The sequence below is a fragment of the Herpailurus yagouaroundi genome, unplaced genomic scaffold (assembly GCF_014898765.1).
Source record: "Herpailurus yagouaroundi ecotype Mexico unplaced genomic scaffold, PumYag 180, whole genome shotgun sequence".
Lineage (NCBI taxonomy): Eukaryota > Metazoa > Chordata > Mammalia > Carnivora > Felidae > Herpailurus > Herpailurus yagouaroundi.
In genome coordinates, this window is record NW_024412411.1 from 13540844 (window position 1) to 13560928 (window position 20085).

At 39.2% G+C, this 20085-nt stretch overlaps 1 protein-coding gene across 1 annotated transcript in view; it reads right to left on the bottom strand.

The window, feature by feature from the left end:
• Positions 1-20085, bottom strand: part of DLG2 (discs large MAGUK scaffold protein 2) — a 2103489-nt gene that overhangs the window by 1042060 nt on the left and 1041344 nt on the right. The window contains exon 6 of the mRNA XM_040489720.1: positions 12-173. Coding sequence (XP_040345654.1) covers positions 12-173 — 162 coding nt within the window. The remainder of the gene's footprint in view (positions 1-11; positions 174-20085) is intronic.

Consider the following 20085-nt stretch of genomic DNA (forward strand, 5'->3'; position numbering starts at 1 on the left):
ATATAACTGACCTTCAGAGGAGAGATGTGAGACTGCAAGACATATCCGTGGACATTTTCTATTTGAGACAGGTTCTTTTCTGACACATGCACCAGCTCAGGTCCTCTTACTTCATGGGTTAGTCGAGGTAAAGAATGATCATGCGGAGCGTCCTCATCTTGATATCGATACTTCTAGGAAGAAAGACAGGGAAGAAAGAAGAAAAGCATTAGTGTTGGCAAAGGGTATGGTTGATAACTTCACATCCTAACTTCATATATGGGACACAGTACATACCTACTATTGACTAAACAGACAACAAATTCACCAAACAGGCTTTGCTACAGACTCTTCTACGGGTCACCATAAGCAACCTCAATACTGAATGCTGAGCAAACCTCAATACTGACCAACCCAGATGACTTGTTTTTACCTGACCACTACTATCTCTATTCATAAGGTACAGAAGGGTGATAACAAATGATAAAGAGACAATTTACCTAAATAGATGAGGAAGTAACCATCCAAATGACCAGATTGCCTAAGTATGTGTGAAAATTTCTAGGTTAAGGATGGAGAAAGAAAAAAGGATTGGGAAATAAAATGGAATTCTGATACATTCCATTCAGGAAACTTATTATCTATCTATCTATCTATCTATCTATCTATTTTGAGACACTGCATGCAAGAGTGCAAGCAGGGGAGGGACAGAGGAAGAGGGAGAGAGAGAGAATTTTAAGCAAGCTCCACATCCAGCATGGAGACTGATGTAGGACTCAGTCTCATGACTGTGAGATCATGAACTGAGCCAAAATCAAGAGTTAGACACTTAATGAACTGAGCCATCCAAGTGCCCCAGGAAACTTAATTTTGTTTTCAGAATTTGTGAAAGGCTTAAGTTCCCTGGGAAATGTGGAAAAATGTGGTTTTTTTTTCCACAAAAGGAAGACACTCTTCTCTTCCTTTCACATTCAAAGAGAAGGAGCACTGCTTTGGGTTAGCCAGACTCTGGGACAAAGGATCACAGTTTCCAAAAATGGAGCTTCATTTTAAAGAACTTCAAAAATCAAGGCAAAGGGTCTTCCAATATTCAGATGATTCCCTGAAGGAAAAGAGATAATAGTTCATTCTCTCTTGACCCCTTTTCTCTTTTATTGTCTTCTTTATACACACCTGTAACAATAAGGGCAACCTCTGGCAAAGGTTATCTTTAAGTCTTTCAACCAGACCTAAGGAAGGTGGTAGGGAGGAAAAGGATCAGGACAAGGAATAATAGGGATAAGTACAGCCCTAGTCATCGTGTTAGTCTCCATCTGTGGCATTGGCCTGTACTTCCTATCTTTGTGTCTCTCTTTACTGCTCACTCCTTTCCCTTTGGAGCTGCCCCTTCAGAGTCCCATTGTTTCAAGGCTGTTTGTCTACCTGGGAAAGAAAAAAAGGGAATATTCTATATCCACTCCCAACCCAGCTAACAAAATGTTAGTTTGCCTTGCTTTGCCTTTGTTCTGTGAATGCACAAGTATAAATATTATCATAATACATCAACTTAGACTTAACCGTACCATATAAACTTTTCCCCAGTACCTCACTATTGTTATCACCAACAGTTATTTTAATCACATCAGATTATTAACAACATGTGTTTTTACAAAATCATGCTATGTTACTGTCATTTTGAAGGTGAAACGGGATTTCTTGGACATCAGCTCTAAGTCTGACTCATAATCTGACAGTAACAAGGAGAACCATCCAGGGTCGGGAATTCGATCTGTTGTCCACTCTTAGTCACAAGATGACTATAATTACTTATATTTTATAGGAAGGCTTTCTGCAATGTTCCCAGCTTAATATTAGTTGAAAAAAAAAAAAAACCAAAACACCAGAAACAAAAAACAAAAAACTTACAGCTAACAGGGGAGGGGCCAAGACGATAGAACAGTATGGAAGTGTGTTTTGCATCTCTCGTCCCTGAAATATAGCCAGATCAACACTAGACCATCCTGCACACCTAGAAAACTTATTTGAGGATTAACACAACAATCTTCACAACCTGAAACAACAGCAGGAACACGGGGTGGAGAGGTGAACGGGGGGAGAGAGAAGCTGTGGAGGGCAGGGAGATGCTTTTGCTTGTGAAGAGAGGAGAGGGATGGGTGGAGAGTATGGGAAAGCATCCCTCCTGCCCAAAAGCAGCTGGAGAGAAAGTACACAAGGGACTTAAGAAAAAAAAGGGAGAAAAGAGAAAGAAGAGGGTTTAAATTTCATTAAGACTCTATAAACAGGAGCACAGAGTTTGAAACTCTACAGCCTAATACCTGGCGGTGCTTGGGTGGAAAAGGTGAATTCCCAGGAGCACAGTGAGGTCTGGGAGGTCCTCAGGCAACACAGGGAGAAGCGGCTCCAATGTTGGAGGGACATTTGGTAGAGGCTGTGTGGCCACCAGGTCCCAGCAGACCCCAGAGAGCAACCATATTCGCTGGTGCTAGAACAAGGTCATTATAAGGGTGAAGCCCAGTGCCCAATGTGTGTTGTGATTTTCCATAATCCCTGAAAGGACATGATCACATGAACTTTTTCTGGGGTGGGTTGACACCCAGCCACAGTCTCTGGGCATCGGCAAGCATGTTCCCGAGAACGTTCCTGGGTGCAGCCAGCACCCAGCCATTGCTTGGTAAGACCCTCCCACAGAGGGTCTGAGTGGACCAAAGCCGCAATCCCTCAGAAGTGAGGGGTCAGGAAACACAGCCTCATCTGAGATAAAACTCAGGAGGCAAGTGACACCTGGCAAGCTGCTGGCTTGGTCACAGACAGTGTAAAAGCAGAGAGTGGACGGAAGCCAGAGACAAAAGTATGCAATTACAGGTTGGAGAGAGCACAGAGTTCCAATACTAGACACTGGGTAGCTGGGTGACACCATTTTCACCCGTCCTGTGCATGTGCATACACACCTACAGTCGCCACAGCAATCCACACCATAAGCTAAGCAGCACCATCTAGTGGAGAATGGAACCGAGCCGTTACACTAAGCCCCGCCCAATGGGGGTCAACCTCGCTTTACAGGAACACCACAAATCTCTCCACCTGCTTAGTTTATGGACTATAAAGCGCTTCATAGTTTAACTTCTAGGGGAAAACAATATAATTTCAATTATATTTCAGTCTGTTCTTTGGTCCATCTTTCAATTTTCTTTTTCTTTTTCATTTCTTTTCTTTTTCTTCAATACAAAAAGGGGAAAGTATTTTCATTTTCAATTTTTATTACAAATATTTTTTTCTACTATAATTTTTGTAACATTGTCAAATTCTATTTCCATCCTTTCATTTTATACTATTCCATTGCATTTATTTTCTAAAATTTTCAAACATTTTCCTTTTTTCCCTTTTTTTCTGTAATCAATCAAACATCTTTCAGAAACCAGACCAAAACACACCTAGGATCTATCATCATTTATTTGATTTTTGTGTATGTGTGTGTGTGTGTTGTTTTTATTTTTTTAATTTTTTTACATTATTAATTCCTTTTATTCCTTCAAAATAATGAAACAAAGGAATTCACCCCAAAAGAAAGAGCAAGAAGAAATGACAGTCAGGGATATAATCAACACAGATACAAACAAGATGTCTGAACGAGAATTTAGAATCACAATAATAAGAATACTAGCTGGGGTTGAAAATAGATTAGAATCCCTTTCTGTGGAGATAGAAGAAGTAAAATCTAGTCAGGGTGAAATAAAAAAAATTGCTATAACTGAGCTGTAATCTCAAATGGATGCCATGGCGGCAAGATAGATGAGATAGAGCAGTGAATGAGTGACACAGAGGACAAACTTATGGAGAATAATGAAGCAGAAAAAAAAGAGGGAGACTAAGACAAAAGAGCACAATTTAAGAATTAGAGAAATCAGTGACTCATTAAAAAGGAACAACATCAGAATAATAGAGGTCCTGGAAGATGAAGAGAAAGAAAAAGGGGTGGAAGGTTATGTGAGCAAATCGTAGTGGAAAACTTTCCTAACCTGGGGAAAGACAGAGATCAAAATCCAGGAAGCACAGAGGACTCCCATTAGATTCAACAAAAACTGACCATCAACAAGGCATATCATAGTCAAATTCACAAAATACTCAGGTAAGGAAAGAATCAGGAAAGTAGCAAGGGGGAAAAAGTCCTTAACCTACAAGGGAAGATAGACCAGGTTTACAGCAGACCTATTCACAGAAACTTGGGAGGCCAGAAAGGAGTGGCAGGATATATTCAATGTGATGAATCAGAAAAATATGCAGCCAAGAATTCTGTATCCAGCAAGGCTGTCATTCAAAATAGAAGGAGAGATTAAAAGTTTCCCAGACAAAAATTAAAGGAGTTTATGAGCACTAAACCAGCCCTGAGAGAAATTTTAAGGGAGATTCTCCAAGAGGAGAAAAGATAAGGGAAAAAAAGACCAAAAGCAGCAAAAACTAGGAAGGACCAGAGAACACCATCAAAAACTCCAACTCTACAAGAAACAGAATGCCAATAAACTCATATCTTTCGGTATTCACTCTAAATGTAAATGGAGTAAATGCTCCAATCAAAAGACATAGGGTAACAGAATGGATCAGAAAACAAGATCCATCTGTATGCTGTTTACAAGAGACCCACTTTAGACCTAAAGACACTTTCAGATTGAAAATAAGGGGATGGAGAACCATCTATCATGCTAATTGTTGACAAAACAAAACCAGAGTAGCCATACTTATATCAGACAATCTAGACTTTAAAATAAAGACTGTAACAAGAGATGAAGAAGCACATTATATCATAATTAAGGGGTCTGTCCACCAAGATGACCTAACAATTGTAAACATTTATGCACCAAATGTGAAAGCACCCAAATATATAAATCAGTTAATCGTAAACATAAAGAAACTCATTGATAATAACATCATAATAGTAGGAGACTTCAACACTCCACTTACAACAATGGACAGATCATCTAAACAGAACACCAACAAGTAAACAATGGTTTTGAATGACACACTGGACCAGATGGACTTAACAGATATATTCAGAACATTTCATCCTAAAGCAGAATATACATTCTTCTCCAATGAACATGGAATGTTTTCCAGGATAGATCACATACTAGGAGACAAATCAGCCCTTAACAAGTACAAAAGATCAAGATAATACCATGCATATTTTCAAAAACAATGCTATGAAACTCGAAATCAACCACAAGAAACAATTTGGAAAGATAACAAATACTTGGAGACTAAAGAACATCCTACTAAAAATGAATGGGCTAACCAAGAAGTTAAAGAGGAAATTAAAAAGTACATGGAAGCCAATGAAAATGATAACACCACAGCCCCAAACCTCTGGTATGCAGCAAAGGTGGTCATAAGAGGGAAGTATATAGCAATCCAGGCCTTCCTAAAGACGGAAGAAAGGTATCAGATACACAACCTTACCTTATACCTTAAAGAGCTAGAAAAAGAACAGCAAATAAAACCGAAAACCAGGAGAAGGCAGGAAATAATAAAGATTAGGGCAGAAATCCTTGCTATCAAAACCAAAATAAAACAGTAGAACAGATCAATGAAACCAGAAGCTGGTTTGTTGAAAGAATTAACAAAATTGGTCACCCCAAACCAGTTTGATCAAAAAGAAAAAGTAAAGAACCCAAATAAATAAAATCAAGAATGAAAGAGCAGACATCACAGCCAACACAGCAGAAATACAATAATAAGAAGAGAATATTATGAGCAATTATATGCCAATAAAATGGGCAATCTGGAAGAAATGGACAAATTCCTAGAAACATATAAACTATCAAAACTGGTAGGGTCACCTACCTAGTGGGCCTAAGATCCGGGATCCTGTCCAAATAATTTGAATCTGAATCCTATTTCTATCATCAGCCTGTCCTCCTCTCCCATAAGGATGTGAATTGACAGCTTAGTGGAAAATGCTTCATTAAGAACACTGAACAGAATGATGTCGGAACATTTCTGTAAAGTGAAAACTACCATACTTCTGTTTTTCTAACCCTGTGAGTAATTTGGGAAGGCAATTTGCCTCAGAAGCAGAAATAAAGTTTAACATTCGCCCTTGATTAATTATGTGTTCAATGAGAGTGGAATAATGCCATACACATGCCCATTTTAGTTTCTCAGGCTTTCAGGCCACTTCCCCTCCATATCCCCCACCCCCTTCAATTCCCTCTCAGGGAGATACTACCATTTATGCAGTCACCTGGACCAGAAAAGTAGGAATCAGTCAGACTCCATCCTCTCTTTCATTCTCTCATCTGCCAATTTGATAAATCACTGAGTCTGCCTAATTTATATCTTAAATAGTTCTTGAGTCCACTGCATCCTCATCTGCCACCACCACCACTGCCCACATTCAAGTTCTTATCAGGTCCCATCCGGGGAACCTCTGGACTGTCCAGACTGCCACTGAGATTGCTCTTTCCCATTCATCCTCTACACTGCACCAGGCAACTTTCTGAAATCGCAAACTGGCAAAGTCTTTCTCTTTAAACCCATTCAGTGGTCCCCACTGCCTATAGGACAGAGATCAAGCTTCCTTATTCTCCTATAAGCTACTCCCTAACACCACTACCTGAGCAGCGTCCCCACTACTTCTGAACTCTTTTATCTTGTTACTCCCACCTCAGGATTGTGGAATGAATATAAGCATATCATTACTTCCAGTTTTTTAAATACTGTTTTAAAAATTCTGGTAAAATACACATAAAAATTTCCATCACAACCATGTTTAAGTGTTAAGTAATATTAACTATATTTGTATTAATGTGTAACCAATCTCCAGAACTTTTCATGTTGCAAATCTGAAACTCTATAGTCATTAAACAGCAATATCCATGTTTCCCACACCCCTTCCTCCTGCCCCCAGCCCCTGGCAACCACAATTCTACATAATCTACTTTCTATTTCTATTAATTTTACTACTCTAGATACCTTACATCAGCAGAATCATACAGTATGTGTCTTTTTATAACTGGCTTATTTATCATAATGTCCTCAAGGTTCATCTGTGCTATAGCATGTGACAGGATCTCCTTCCTTTTTTTAAGGCTGAATAATATTCCATTGTATATACATACCCGATTTTGTTTATTCATTCATCTGTAGATGAGTAGTTTGGTTGCTCTCAAACTTGGCTATTGTGAGTAATGCTGCTGTGAACACAGGTATACAAATCTCTCTTTGAAACCCTGCTTTCAATTTTTTGGGATAGATACCCAGAAGTGGATAATATGGTAATTCCATTTTTTTTAATTTTTTTGAAGAGTTTAAGCTTTTTAAAATTTCACATATGTGAAAACAGCTTCATGCCACTTGTAACAGTTAGGAAATACTTGTATTCTGATCAAGATCCAAGAGTACCAGAAGTAAAATTTTACAAAGTTAAAATGATTACTGTAGTTCCTGAAGAATTCCTACAGTGAGATTTGGCAGGTTGAGAGAAAGATCCCATCCTTTATTCTTTTTTAATTTTTAAATGTTTTAATTTATATTTTAGTTAGTTAATATACAGTGCAATATTGGTTTCGGAAGTAGAATTCAGTGATTCATTGCTTACATGCAACACCGAGCGCTCATCACAAGTGACCTTCTTAACAACCATCATCTATCTCTTCTTCCACCCACTTCCTTCCATCAACCCTCAGTTTGTTCTCCATCATCAAGAATCTGATAGTTTTGCTTTCTTCTCTTTTTCCCCCTTTGTTCATCTATTTTGCTTCTTAAATTCCACATGAGTGAAATAATATATTTGTCTTTCTCTAACTGACTTACTTTGCTTAGCATCATACATTCTAGCTCTATCCACATCATTTCAAATTACAATATTTTTTGATGGCTGAGTAATATTCCATTGTATGTATATACCACATCTTCTTCATCACTCATCAGTTGATAGACATGTGGGCTCCCTCCATAGTTTACCTATTATTGATTATGCTGCTATAAACATTGGGGTGCATGTACCCCTTTGAATTTGCATTTTTGTGTCCTGTGGTTAAATAGCTGCTAGTGTAATTACTGGATCATAGGGTAGTTCTATTTTTATTTTTTTAAGGAACCTCCATACTATTCTCCAGAGTGGCTGCACCAGTTTGCATTCCCAACAACAGTGCGAGAGAGTTACCCTTTTTCCACATCCTCGCCAAAACCTGTTGTTTCTTGTGTTGTTAATTTTAGCCATTCTGACAGGTGTGAGGTGCTATCTCACTGTAGTTTTGATTTGTATTTCCCTGATGATGAGTGATGTTGAGCATCTTTTCATGTGTCTGTTAGCCATCTGGATATCTTCTTTGGAAAAATGTCTATGCATGTTTCCTGTCCATTTCTTAACTGAGTTGTATGTGTTTTGGATGTTGAGTTTGATAAGTTCTTTATAAATTTTGGATATGTTGTTTGCAAGTATCTTCTCACATTCTGTAGGCTCTCTTTCAGTTTTGTTGGTTGTTTCCTTTTCTGTGCAGAAGCTTTTTATCTTGATGAAGTCCTGACAAGTCATGTTTGTTTTTGTTTCCTTTGCCTCTGGTGATGTGTCTAGTAAGAAGTTGCTGTGGTCAAAGTCAAAGAGGTTGCTCCCTGTGTTTTCCTCTATGATTTTGATGGTTTCCTGTCTCACATTTAGGTCTTTCATCCATTTTAAATTTATTTTTGTGTATGGTTTAAGAAAGTGGTCCAGTTTCATTCTTCTGCCTGTTGCTGTCCAGTTTTCCCAACACCATTTCCTGAAGAGACTTTATTCCACTAGATATTCATTCTTTTCTGCTTTGTTAGAGATGAGTTGAGCATACAGTTGTGGGTCATTTTCTGGGTTTTATTTTCTGCTCCATTGATCTATGTGTCTGTTTTTGTGCCAATACCATATTGTCTTGATGACTACAGCTTTGTAATATAGCTTGAAATCCAGAATCCTGATGCCTCTAGTTTTGTTTTTCTTTTTCAAGATTGCTTTGGCTGTTCAGTGTCTCTTGTGGTTCCACACAAAATTTAGGATTGTTTGATCTGGCTCTGTGAAGAATTCTTGTGGTATTTTGATAGGAATTATATTAAATGTGTAGATTGCATTGGGTAGGATAGACATTTTAACAATATTTGTTCTTCTAATCCATGAGCATGGGATGTTTTTCCATTTCTTTGTATCCTCTTCAATAACTTTCATAAGTTGTCTATAGTTTCCAGAGTACAGGTCTTTTAACTTTTTAGTATCATTCCTAGATATCTTACTATTTTTGGTACAGATCCCATCCTTTAAAATATACACTTTAGTGAACTATTTGGACAAATTACTATCAAGACACAGATAATAAACTTAGTTGAACTCCCATGATGTCACAAAGAATTTATTTTAATTATTTTCATAAATTTAAGACCCATTTTAAAGACTGATAAGATCTTAAATTAGGCTGTGAAACCAATCATGATGCTCAAAAAGTTATTCATTTTAAAATTAGTAAAAGTTATTCATTTTAAAATTCATTGATCCTTTAGGCCTCAAATTTGACATTATCTTTTCTGGAAAGCTTTGTGAACTGCAAATGTGAGATTTTGTGTGTGTTCCCATAGCTCCCTACACTCTACCAATCACAGTTTTTATCATGCTGTATGTCTTCTATTTGTGTGTGTGTGTGTGTGTGTGTGTGTGTGTGTGTGTACACTGAACTCAAAGAGTCCCTGAGGACTTGGACATTTGAGTATTGCTTATCCTTATATCTCTAGTCCATAGCCAAACACCTGGCATATGCTCAATAAGTATTTGCTGAATAAAGTTATGAAGGACAAAGAAATGGATGAAATGGGTATAAGTTTCTTAAGCTACAAAGTTAGTTTGGCTGCTAGATGGAAGATCTTTCATTGAAAAACATTATGAATTCAAGTTTAAGCAAAAAAAAAATGCATCATTCACTTGACACAATCTTAAAGGACATCAGATTCTTAAGTATTCTATATCTATTTCATCATCATTCCCTTTGGTAATACATGATAAGAATATAAGCTGAATAAGAAACAGTTCTTGACCTTGAGAAAATCATAAATTATTAAGTGAGTTACGTACATGTGCAGCTAAGTAACATAGTCATAATGACAAGCATAAGCTGAGTTCTGTGGAAACAGAAATGGATCATCACTAACTCTAAGGCTTCCCAGTTTGAAACAGGATCCAGAATGATGACAGAGGTAAGAGCTATTCTCAGCAAAGGCAACAACATGTATAAAGGATATAAGTGACAAAAGAGGATGATGTTTTGAGGGAACAGTGAAATCCTGAAATGGATTATGGCAGATGTTATTGCACCCCCTCAAATTCATGGAAGTCCCTTTTACACATTAAGGCTCACATCTGCATACTCCTCAGAATAATCACTCTTGGGTGACTGAAGGTGCCTGGGAGTTATAGTGGAATCCCCAACCTCCACACCTCAAAGTGAAATAAACCCTATGGTGCCAAGTATACTCTAAAGCACCTGATGGGATCCATCTGAAGCTTGATTGCACCCTGACCTACATTCTTGTAGAACTTCTTGGCGCTTCTCTCACTCCTTTGTTTCTTCAGGAGAAATGTCCTCCATAAACCATGCATACACCAAACCCAATTCTACATCTGGTGAGCCTGAAGTACTATTTGGATGGAACTTGGGATGTGAGGTAGAGTGTGGCAAGAAACAAGGCTGAAAGCCCGACTGCTATGTGCTGTAGACAATAGGGAACAATCCAGAGACCTAAACAATGCTTTTTCTGGTGCCAGCCACATATTCTCTTTCCTCTTTAAATTTATTTTCTTCCAGTGTTTCATGCAAGAGATGACTGAACAAGAGATTACTGAACAAGATCTGGTGAGAAGTGCCATATTTAAGTCAAAAGCAAGGGTCCAAAGGAAGCACCCCGATATGGCATAGTAGAATCTTCTCAGATTCAACTTTGGCTAGAGCATAAATAATTTTTTGCTTTGTATTACTAATACCAATACCAATATTAAAACAAATGCTAATGTTAAGAGAAATACTAATCCTAACACTAATGCCAATATTAAAACCAACAATAATGGAAGTTTTAGCTAACATGCCAGTAACTATGCTACGTTTTACATACATCTTCACATCTGAGAGATAGGTGTTACTATTCTCCTCATCTGAGGCTTGGATAGTTAGGCATTTTTTCCATGATTACATATCTGGAGAGTGGCAAACTAGGGAACATGTGCTAGGGACATAAATGACCTAGGGAACATAAATATTCTTCTCAAGTTTTTCTTCAAAGCTCTTAAGAGACCCACTTTCTCTTCAGGAAATCTAATTTTTAGGTAATCTTCAAGAGTCATCTAACCAGGGAGATTAAACAACTGTGCAAAAGTCACATCCTGATTTCAGAATCATCCCTAATGATCTGGGAAATTCTGAGTTATTTCTCATTCCAAGGCTTTTTTATTAGTTACTGATGTCATTCTGGGCACCTTCGAGGTTTCTGTATTGCCTGTAAAAGGACAGCCATTTAAAGAGGGCCTCCGTTTTGAAATCTGTGCCTTCTTTTTCCTTTCCTCAGCTTGGACCATTGGAGGGGACTCTGAGGCAAAAGTACTTTTGTAAATAACATATTTTCTTTCCAAGCTCTAAGGGGAGTGAGGCAGAAGAAGAGATCAAGACAGGGAAGACATTTGCTCTTCATGTCTTACCTCATTTTGTCCCTGACTTCTGGAATGCTATCCTCTTTCCCCTTCTGAAGCTTAAACCCTGACTCATGTACTGCTTCACCAGGCAAGCTTTTTCAGGTTCTTGATGATCATATTGAGTGTCATCTCCTCTTGGAAGGTTTCACTGACTGCGAAGGTTGAAAAGATATGCTCCCATAGGGTTCTGCACAGATTTCTGTCATCAAATAACAACTTTATACTACAAAGACCTATCCATGTACCTATCATTCCTACTAGCCCCTGAGTGTCTCTTGAGCACAGATGGAGTCATATCCACCTCTGAAACTCTAGTGCCCCACTGGTGGCAATGCATACTAAAAGACCAGTAAATGACTTTCAATGAACTAAACCTAAATTATCTGAACAATACTGTAATGTGCTGATCAAAAAGCCCTCCTAGCTGAACCTGAATGCAATCATGCTCACATTTCTTCAACCATGGAGCCCCTCATGTGGGTGCACAAAGGCTAGGAATTCTGACCACATTCTGCTCATGCCCGTGTAAGTTCGAACCACCCTGAGTTACCCAGAATTCAAAGGCAGGAGCCTACAGCACATGATCCATCCCTGGAGGCTCTCCTGCACAGGTTGGAAGGTGGCATTACACTGGCACACTATGTGTTAGCAGAGGGAGAAGTCACAAATTTTTCAAGGTCTCATAAATAAAAATCTGGGTCAGTCTCTGTTTCTGCATAAGAAGTGCTCTGCTTCCCCCTTGAAGCAGGAGTTGGCACTGTTCTGATGAGAGAGAGAATCAGATCAAACTCAGAGAGCCAGAACATGTGTGTGCTCTTGAACAGTTAGTGAACACTATCCATTACCACTTTTCTACGTGTGTTATACAGAGTATCCCATTTAAGACTTGTAGTAACAGGGCATCTGGGGGTCACAGTGGGTTCAGCTTCTGACTTCGGCTCAGGTCATGATCTCACCATTCATGAGTTCGAGCTCTGCAGCAGCTTGCTGCTTTCTGTGAAGAGCTTGCTTCAGATCCTCTGCCCCCCTCTCTCTCTACCTCTCCCCTGCTTGTGCTCTCTCTCAAAAATAAATAAAACATTAAAAAAATACTTATAGCAACATTATGAAAAAGTACAAAATTAAGCAATGATTGTAGTTTCTTACACAAAGTCTGATACTTAGGAGATACTCAAAATCTGTTAGTTCTACCACTTCTGTTAACAGTATCAATAAACAACAGGGTGTCTGGGTGGCTCAGTCGGTGAAATGTCCAACTCTTGATTTCTGCTCAGGTCATGATCTCACTGTTCCCGGGTTGGAGCCTCACATCTGGCTCTATGCTGACGGTGTGGAGCCTGCTTGGAATCCTCTCTCTCTCTCTCTGCCCTGCGCTCATTTTCTCTCTCTCAAAAATAAATAAATCAACTTAAAAATATAGTATTCTCTGTATTATCTCCTTCTCTGTGATCTAATTTCTTAGATGGTAGGAATCTCTGATGTCTATGTCTGTTTCCCACAGAACAGTCAAGCCAGAACACCAACCACATAGTATGTGTCCACTAGACCTGGCTGGCTAAATGCCACTGCTGGAAGGAAGACTCTTAGTTTTAGAAATGTACTTTGGCAGGGAAAAAAACACCTATTTGAGGAGAAGCATTTAGTAAGTAAGAAAAGTAAGTAAATAATGAATTTATAAAGAGCACTGATTCCTAAGAAAAAAGTGAATGAAGCTCAGAAAATAGAGAAAACCCTGGTGAAGAAAGTGGTCTTAATTAAGGAACACAATGGAAATAAAGGGTCTTTACTTCCCCTCAAGACTCTAAGTTTGAATCCTGTAACAGTGCATGCTCATCCAGGCCCAGCTAGTTACCATCTGATTTTGAGGGAAATATTTGGTTTAAACACTTTGATATTTCTTTTTAGGAATTTTATTTATTGGAAACTTGTGCAGTATGTATCCAGCTTTCTCTCTTTCCAGCACTTTCCTTTTTTCATGATTGCTTATCTGTGACCTGTGACCCACCTCCATTTACCATGCTTACTTCATCCTCTCTGCAACTCACTGTCTCCCTCTCTAGAGGGAAAATATGAATAAAAAGAAAGAAAGAGAGAGAAGATAGAAAAAGTGTTAATGTAGTGATCAGATTGGTAATTACATTCATTTCTTTAATTTCAAATAAGTTCTCTGAATGATATTTTTGCTACAGGAAGTTTCTCTTCCCCCTTTGCATCCTTTCTAGCACTATCCTAGTCCATTTGTCTAGAATCACATGTATGTGATAAATCTGGGGTGGGAGGGGGTCATTAGATAGGAGGACAACAAGAGAAAGAAGCACAAGACCAACCAGCCATGATTTTCACGTCTACTTCCAGAAGGAGGTGTCCTGGTTTCCTTTGTCTTTCCATACCACACCAATCTGCCTCACCCGATTTCAGGGTACCCTTGTACTGATTTTTCATAAGTCACATTTTGATTTTACATTTAATTTCTACAATCATTTGCTTAATGTTTGCCTCCTCTATTGGACTGAAACCTCCATGGAGTCAGGTCACTGCTGACCTTCAGCACCTGCTACCTAGAAAGTCTCAATCAACATTCACTGAATAGATAGTCTGTGGCCAAATCTCTCTTCAAAATCCATTACTCACAGAGCTAATAAAACTGGGTTGGAGCTCACTGATTGCTGATTGCACCCAGATCTTCCCCAAATGAAGTTAACCTTCAAAAAACCAAAACAAAACCAAACAAAAACCAATGACCCACAATCAGCAATACAGCTGGCCCAAAGGACACTTGAAAGAGGAATGTTTGGAGGCCTGGCGCAGGATGTAAGTAACACGACAGATCTGAGAGATGAAAAGCTCTCCCAGGTGCTCCATTTGAATTTTTTCAAACAAAACTTAGAAATGAAAGGAAATACATTTCCACTTTTTGCCACAAAGAACAGGACAAGCCAGGATGTTAATTAAATTACAAATCAGCTGTCTGCTTGCAGCTGACAGAGCTTTGTGTTCTCCCAAGCAACGTCAGATATTTTAAACCCTCTGTAATTACCTACAATGGAAACTGCCAAGAAGTTCCTTTCATGAATATTTAACGGATCTTAAGATCCTTTTTAAAGAACTGATGGTTTAAATAATCATGAGGGAACTTATTCTAGCTCAGTGCTGCCCTCCATCTGTTAACTGAAGATGCTGGAGATACAGCTTGATAGGAAATGCAAGCCATCTTTCCTAAAATTCTGAGTTAAGCTGGAGACCTAGAGAAGGCCAGGCTCACCCAAGAGAGGTAACTGTATGATTGGACAGCGCTTAAGCTCTCTGAGAAAGTCAGAATGGGGCCAGAGATCTATGATCTGGGAAAATAATGGATTTGTGGAATTGTAAAGTGAATTTGTATAAGATGTCACACATTGAGATTGCTACTTGTAATTTACAAAAGTACATTCAGAAACATTATCCCAAATAATTTTCAAGGATTGGAAAATAAGGGGCGCCTGTGTGGCTCAGTCGGTTGAGCGCCTCACTTCGGCTCAGCTCATAATTCCTCTGGGTTCGAGCCCTGCCTCAGGCTCTGTGCTGACAGCTTGGAGCCTGGAGCCTGCTTCAGATTCTGTGTCTCCCCCTCTCTCTTTCCTTGCCTCTCCCCAACTTGCACGCTCTCTCTCTCCCTCTCTCAAAAATAAAATAAACATTAAAAAAATTGGGAAACAACGGTATTATAACTCTGATTACCAAATGAGAAAACAGGATCAGAAAGTCTCCAAAGCAAAATACATGGTGAAGAAGGTTTCAAATCAAGCTAGCCATCTGACTCCAAAAGGCAGCCCAATATGGTGAAATGTGCATGAATTCTGGCATTAGAAACATAAGTTCAAATCTCACTTATGCCACTTGCTAGATGGGGGACATTTGTCAAATTGCTGGATTGACTGAAGCTATAAACTAGGAATTATAGTACACTATACAGAAACATATGAACATTGAATAAGACACTGTATTCCTGGCACATGGTAGCTACTTGCCCAATATTAATGCTCTCCTTTCTGGAACTGTCAAGTCCTTTGCTCTTTGCAGGTCTAGGTCATCAAAAAAAAAAAAAAAAAAGTGGTCCCTAAGAGTGAACTCTTCAGACTATCAGTGCTGTCAGCAAAATGGAAACAAATGTGAATGATCATTTATAGCTAAATATGTCTGTCATCTTTCCCTTCCATAGGCCATCATATTAGAATAACTTTCCAAAACATCAACTGTAGAATAGTAGCTAGGTGTGCAGGTTCTGGAGAGACTGCCTGGATCAATACCCAGTTCCATCATGCACTACATGACCTTGGGCAACTTATCAAACTCTGTGAGACTTGATATTCACATCTATGAAATAAGACTATTACTTACCTCACAGAATTTTTGAGAAGGCCAAGTGAGGCAATGCATTAAATGTACTTAGTAGAGAGGCTGTGACCTAGTAAGTGGTCACATAATACCACCTATGATTATTTTACAGTAACAGGTTTTTTTTTAACTTATAAAAATTTTTAAGGATTATATCCCCAAATGTGTTTCACCTGGTTATTGCGCAGCCTTCAAACTTAACTCATACATGATTTCTTCCCAGATGCTTTCCCTGGACATCCATGTTCAGCCAAGTGTCCTTTATCTGTGCTCTCATGACTGACACACTGAGAATCTCTTTTTTTTTCTTCTTCTTCTTGTTTTTTTTAAACATGTACCTTTTTTCTCATGAGAACATAAAGACTTCTTTTTTAATTTTTTTTTAATATTTGTTTTTTGAGAGAGACAGAGCATGAGTGGGGGAGGAACAGAGAAAAAGGGAGACACAAAATCTGAAGCAGGTTCCAGGTTCCAAGCTGTCAGCACAGAGTGCTGGGGCTCAAACTCATGAACCATGAGATCATGATCTGAGCCAAAGTCGGACACTTAACCAACTGAGCCACCCAGGTGCCCCAACATAAAGACTTCTTGGTCCATTATTGTACCACCAGCAGCAAGCATTCCACCAATAAATGTTTCTGAACTGAACTATAGCTGGTGGGGATCTAAGTTCCTTGGACTCTTGGGTAATCTACACACCTAGCACATCCTAGAAGTAGCATGTGCTCAAGAAACCTGTTGGGATTCTATAGGATATCTGGTTACTGAAAAGTACCATATAAGATTTTCAATAATGAAGTGAAAAACTGGTCCATGTGTAGTACAGGTTATGAAGTAGGGTTATTTTGGGGAGAATCATTAAAATTTGGGGTGTGAGGCACCTGGGAAGGAGTGTTAGTTAGGTGATGGCTTTCTCAAGTAAGGATTGAGAGGAGGACAAACTGTGACGTGTAACAAGGGAACTGAATGAGTTCCCTTCTTTCCCCTACTTGGCCAGTACTGAGTAGAACAGCACGTAAGTAAGGCCATCCCAAGTAATCTTACTGAAGGCTCTCTTAGCCCCCAGACAGCAGCTGGACACACAGACATGTGTACTAACCTTGATAAGCACAATAAAATATGTTAATGTGTGTGCAAGGCAGGTAAGAAGTCTAGAAGAATACACACTGTATTGACAGTGGTGCCTCTGGGTGATTATGAATTTCCTGTTTTGAATTATGAATTATTTTGAGAATAAAAATAATTAACAAAATAGAACACGTAAGACATGAGCAAGTATTTGCTTTGTTTTAATGAAGAAAGTTCAGTGGGCTGTAAGCTTTGTGTTGAGGGAAGCTTCCCCTGCCCTAGAAAAGGTTTCTCCTAGTTTAGCTGAGTTAACTTTGAGAGCCGGTTGAAGGATGCAGGGTGATTGCCAGCTGTCAGGTGAAGGAGGGGGAGCTAGGGAGGAATTTGCTACAGAAGAAGAGAGTTGGAAGTCAAATTGCTTTGTTACCAAGAAATCACAGCAATGATTTAGGAACAATCTCGACAATTAGTTCGTCCATTTGAAGCACAAATTCAAATACAGTCTGAGTAAATCTGCAGGGATAATTGCCACTGGATTCAAGAGAGGACAGTAAGAACTTATGGGCAGTCACTGTCTGATTCAATCTGCCAGCTGGGCAAGTGCTCCAACTTCGCTGAGCGTCATTACAGCTGAAGGCTAGAAGCGTGTTCTCAGTGTGCCTGGTGCCAGGAAAAGATGAAATGTTTATTTCATCGGGATGCCTAGTCAAGTGAGGCAAATTCCCTGCACCTTACTGTCCTGAGTTTAAATTCTGCTCCCGCCACTAATCAACAACACGACTTCAGGCAAGTACAGAAGCTCTCTGAAACTCAGATTCCTCATTTGCGAAACTGGGCTAATAATACTTATAACAGTGTTGCTATGAGAAATTGACGAGAAAATATGCGTAAAGGCCTTGGCAGCAGGCCCGACTACTGATTGATGCTTAAGAAATCTGAGTCTCTTCCTATTCTTGGGTCAGTGTTAAACACTCATCTTTCTAAGTGTTGTCAGAAGAGCCACCACACACACGCGCATGCATACATAGATTCAACTCAGCCTTACCCCTATTGCAGGCAGCCAGCTTCCTACATGCTACATGTAAGCATCATAGCATCATATATAGATCAGTGCAAACTCTCCAAAGGATGCACACTGAGTTGCAAAGGTCTTGCCTCTACTGCTCTAATATTCAGTTTCTCTTCCATATGTGAGGCCATTTTACCCTCTTTATCCATGCTTCCTCCTGAGCCAAGGTTGCTGGTCTCTTCTGCCTTTGTTTACCATCACTGTCCAGCAGGAAGGGAGAAACAGTCACAGACGCAGGTGCTAATGACACTAAAATATAGCTCTTTGTCTGAATTCTCTCTTTTTTTTTTCCTCTCAACATGCTTCATTTACCCAGCAGCAAACAGCTGTTGTCTCCATGGGAGGATGTCAGGTGGCCCAAGTGGGCAACCACTCCAAATTATCTCTGGGGTGGTACAAATGGGCTTGGAATCATCTAGCTGTTCTTATCTAGCTGCCTTTGTCCCAGAGCCCCTCATGATGAGCCAGACTCAGTGACTCTGGAACATGGAACAGGTCGAGACAGATCGAGACAGAAGTTATGGCTCTGATCTCATTATCAGTAAGTTCGAATCAAAGAGGATTATTTGGCAACCAGATACTGTCATAAAAATATCATTATTTCCTCAGATAAAGTCACTTCATAATACATGCTTGATTATAGTTGTTTAATCTCCAGATAATATAATTTTCTCCTGGGAAGCCATTTTTATACTTAATTTAGGTATTTGAATATGCAATTGAACACACACAATTATAGAATGCTATTGCGTGCTTACTAAACCTTAAGATGTAAGCCCCAAATCAAGAAAAGCTAGAAAGTTTTCTCATTTTCTTGTCCTGGTACCCTGCTGGGAACTCATAGTGTCATCTTTCAGATGAATGGATGCCTATGATGTAGCATACATAAGTATCTATGCTTCATAAGTATTCATTTATTTAATCCTTACAGCAAACTTATGAATTAGTTACTGTTTTATTTACCTCATTTTATAGATAAGAAATTAGAGAAAAATTAAATAAACTGGTGATACAACTAGTGAAGAAGCTAGGATTCATACCTCACTATCCTCATAACCCTTACCTTAATCCTTCACGATAGTGTCTCTCAGATATTATGCATTTCTTATTCTCTGAATCAGGTATTTATACTGAGAATGGTAGATACTCTGGCTCTTTGGCTTAAAAGTCATGTTCTGCAGGGTGCCTGGGTGGCTCAGTCAGTTGAGTATTCAACTCTTGATTTTGTCTCAGGTCATGCTCCCAGGGTTGTGGAATCAAGCCCTGCCTTGGACTCTGCACTAAGCGTGTAGCCTGCCTCAGATTCTCTCTCTCCCTCTGCTCCTCTCTCCCAATCATGATCTATTTCTCTTAACAAATAAAATATAAGTCAGGGTCTGCAAGTTTCCCTTTATCCTTGGTGGGCCATAGAATACAATTGGAAGTATAAAAGGAAATAGCCTAATAATGATATTGCCATTTGCCTGGTCATCCACACACAACACACACAGAAGATGATCCTCCAGCATCTTTCTCTTCTCATGACTTCCAGAGTAAGATCAACCTAATCCAATTAACAGAACATGACACCTAACATCAGAGTCAAAGCCACAATGACTTCACACTAGACTGCAAGTTCTTTGATGAAGGCAGTGATCCAATAATTGTAGTCATCTCAGTACCCCAATGGCAAGTCTCAGGGATTTACTACATTTTGCCAAGTGAATGAGTCTAATGTAAGTTAAATGGATCCTGCTTCAGCAAGGACTCTTGTTCTTTCCATCTCCATTGCCCTTTCCCCATCAGGCCCTTGTTTCCTCTCCCCAGAATGTTACACTTTCCTCTTATGTCCCTTTCCAACTACATTCTTGACTCTCCCCACCTCAACACAGCAACCTTCCTTTCCCTCCTCTCCATTTCCCCCCAC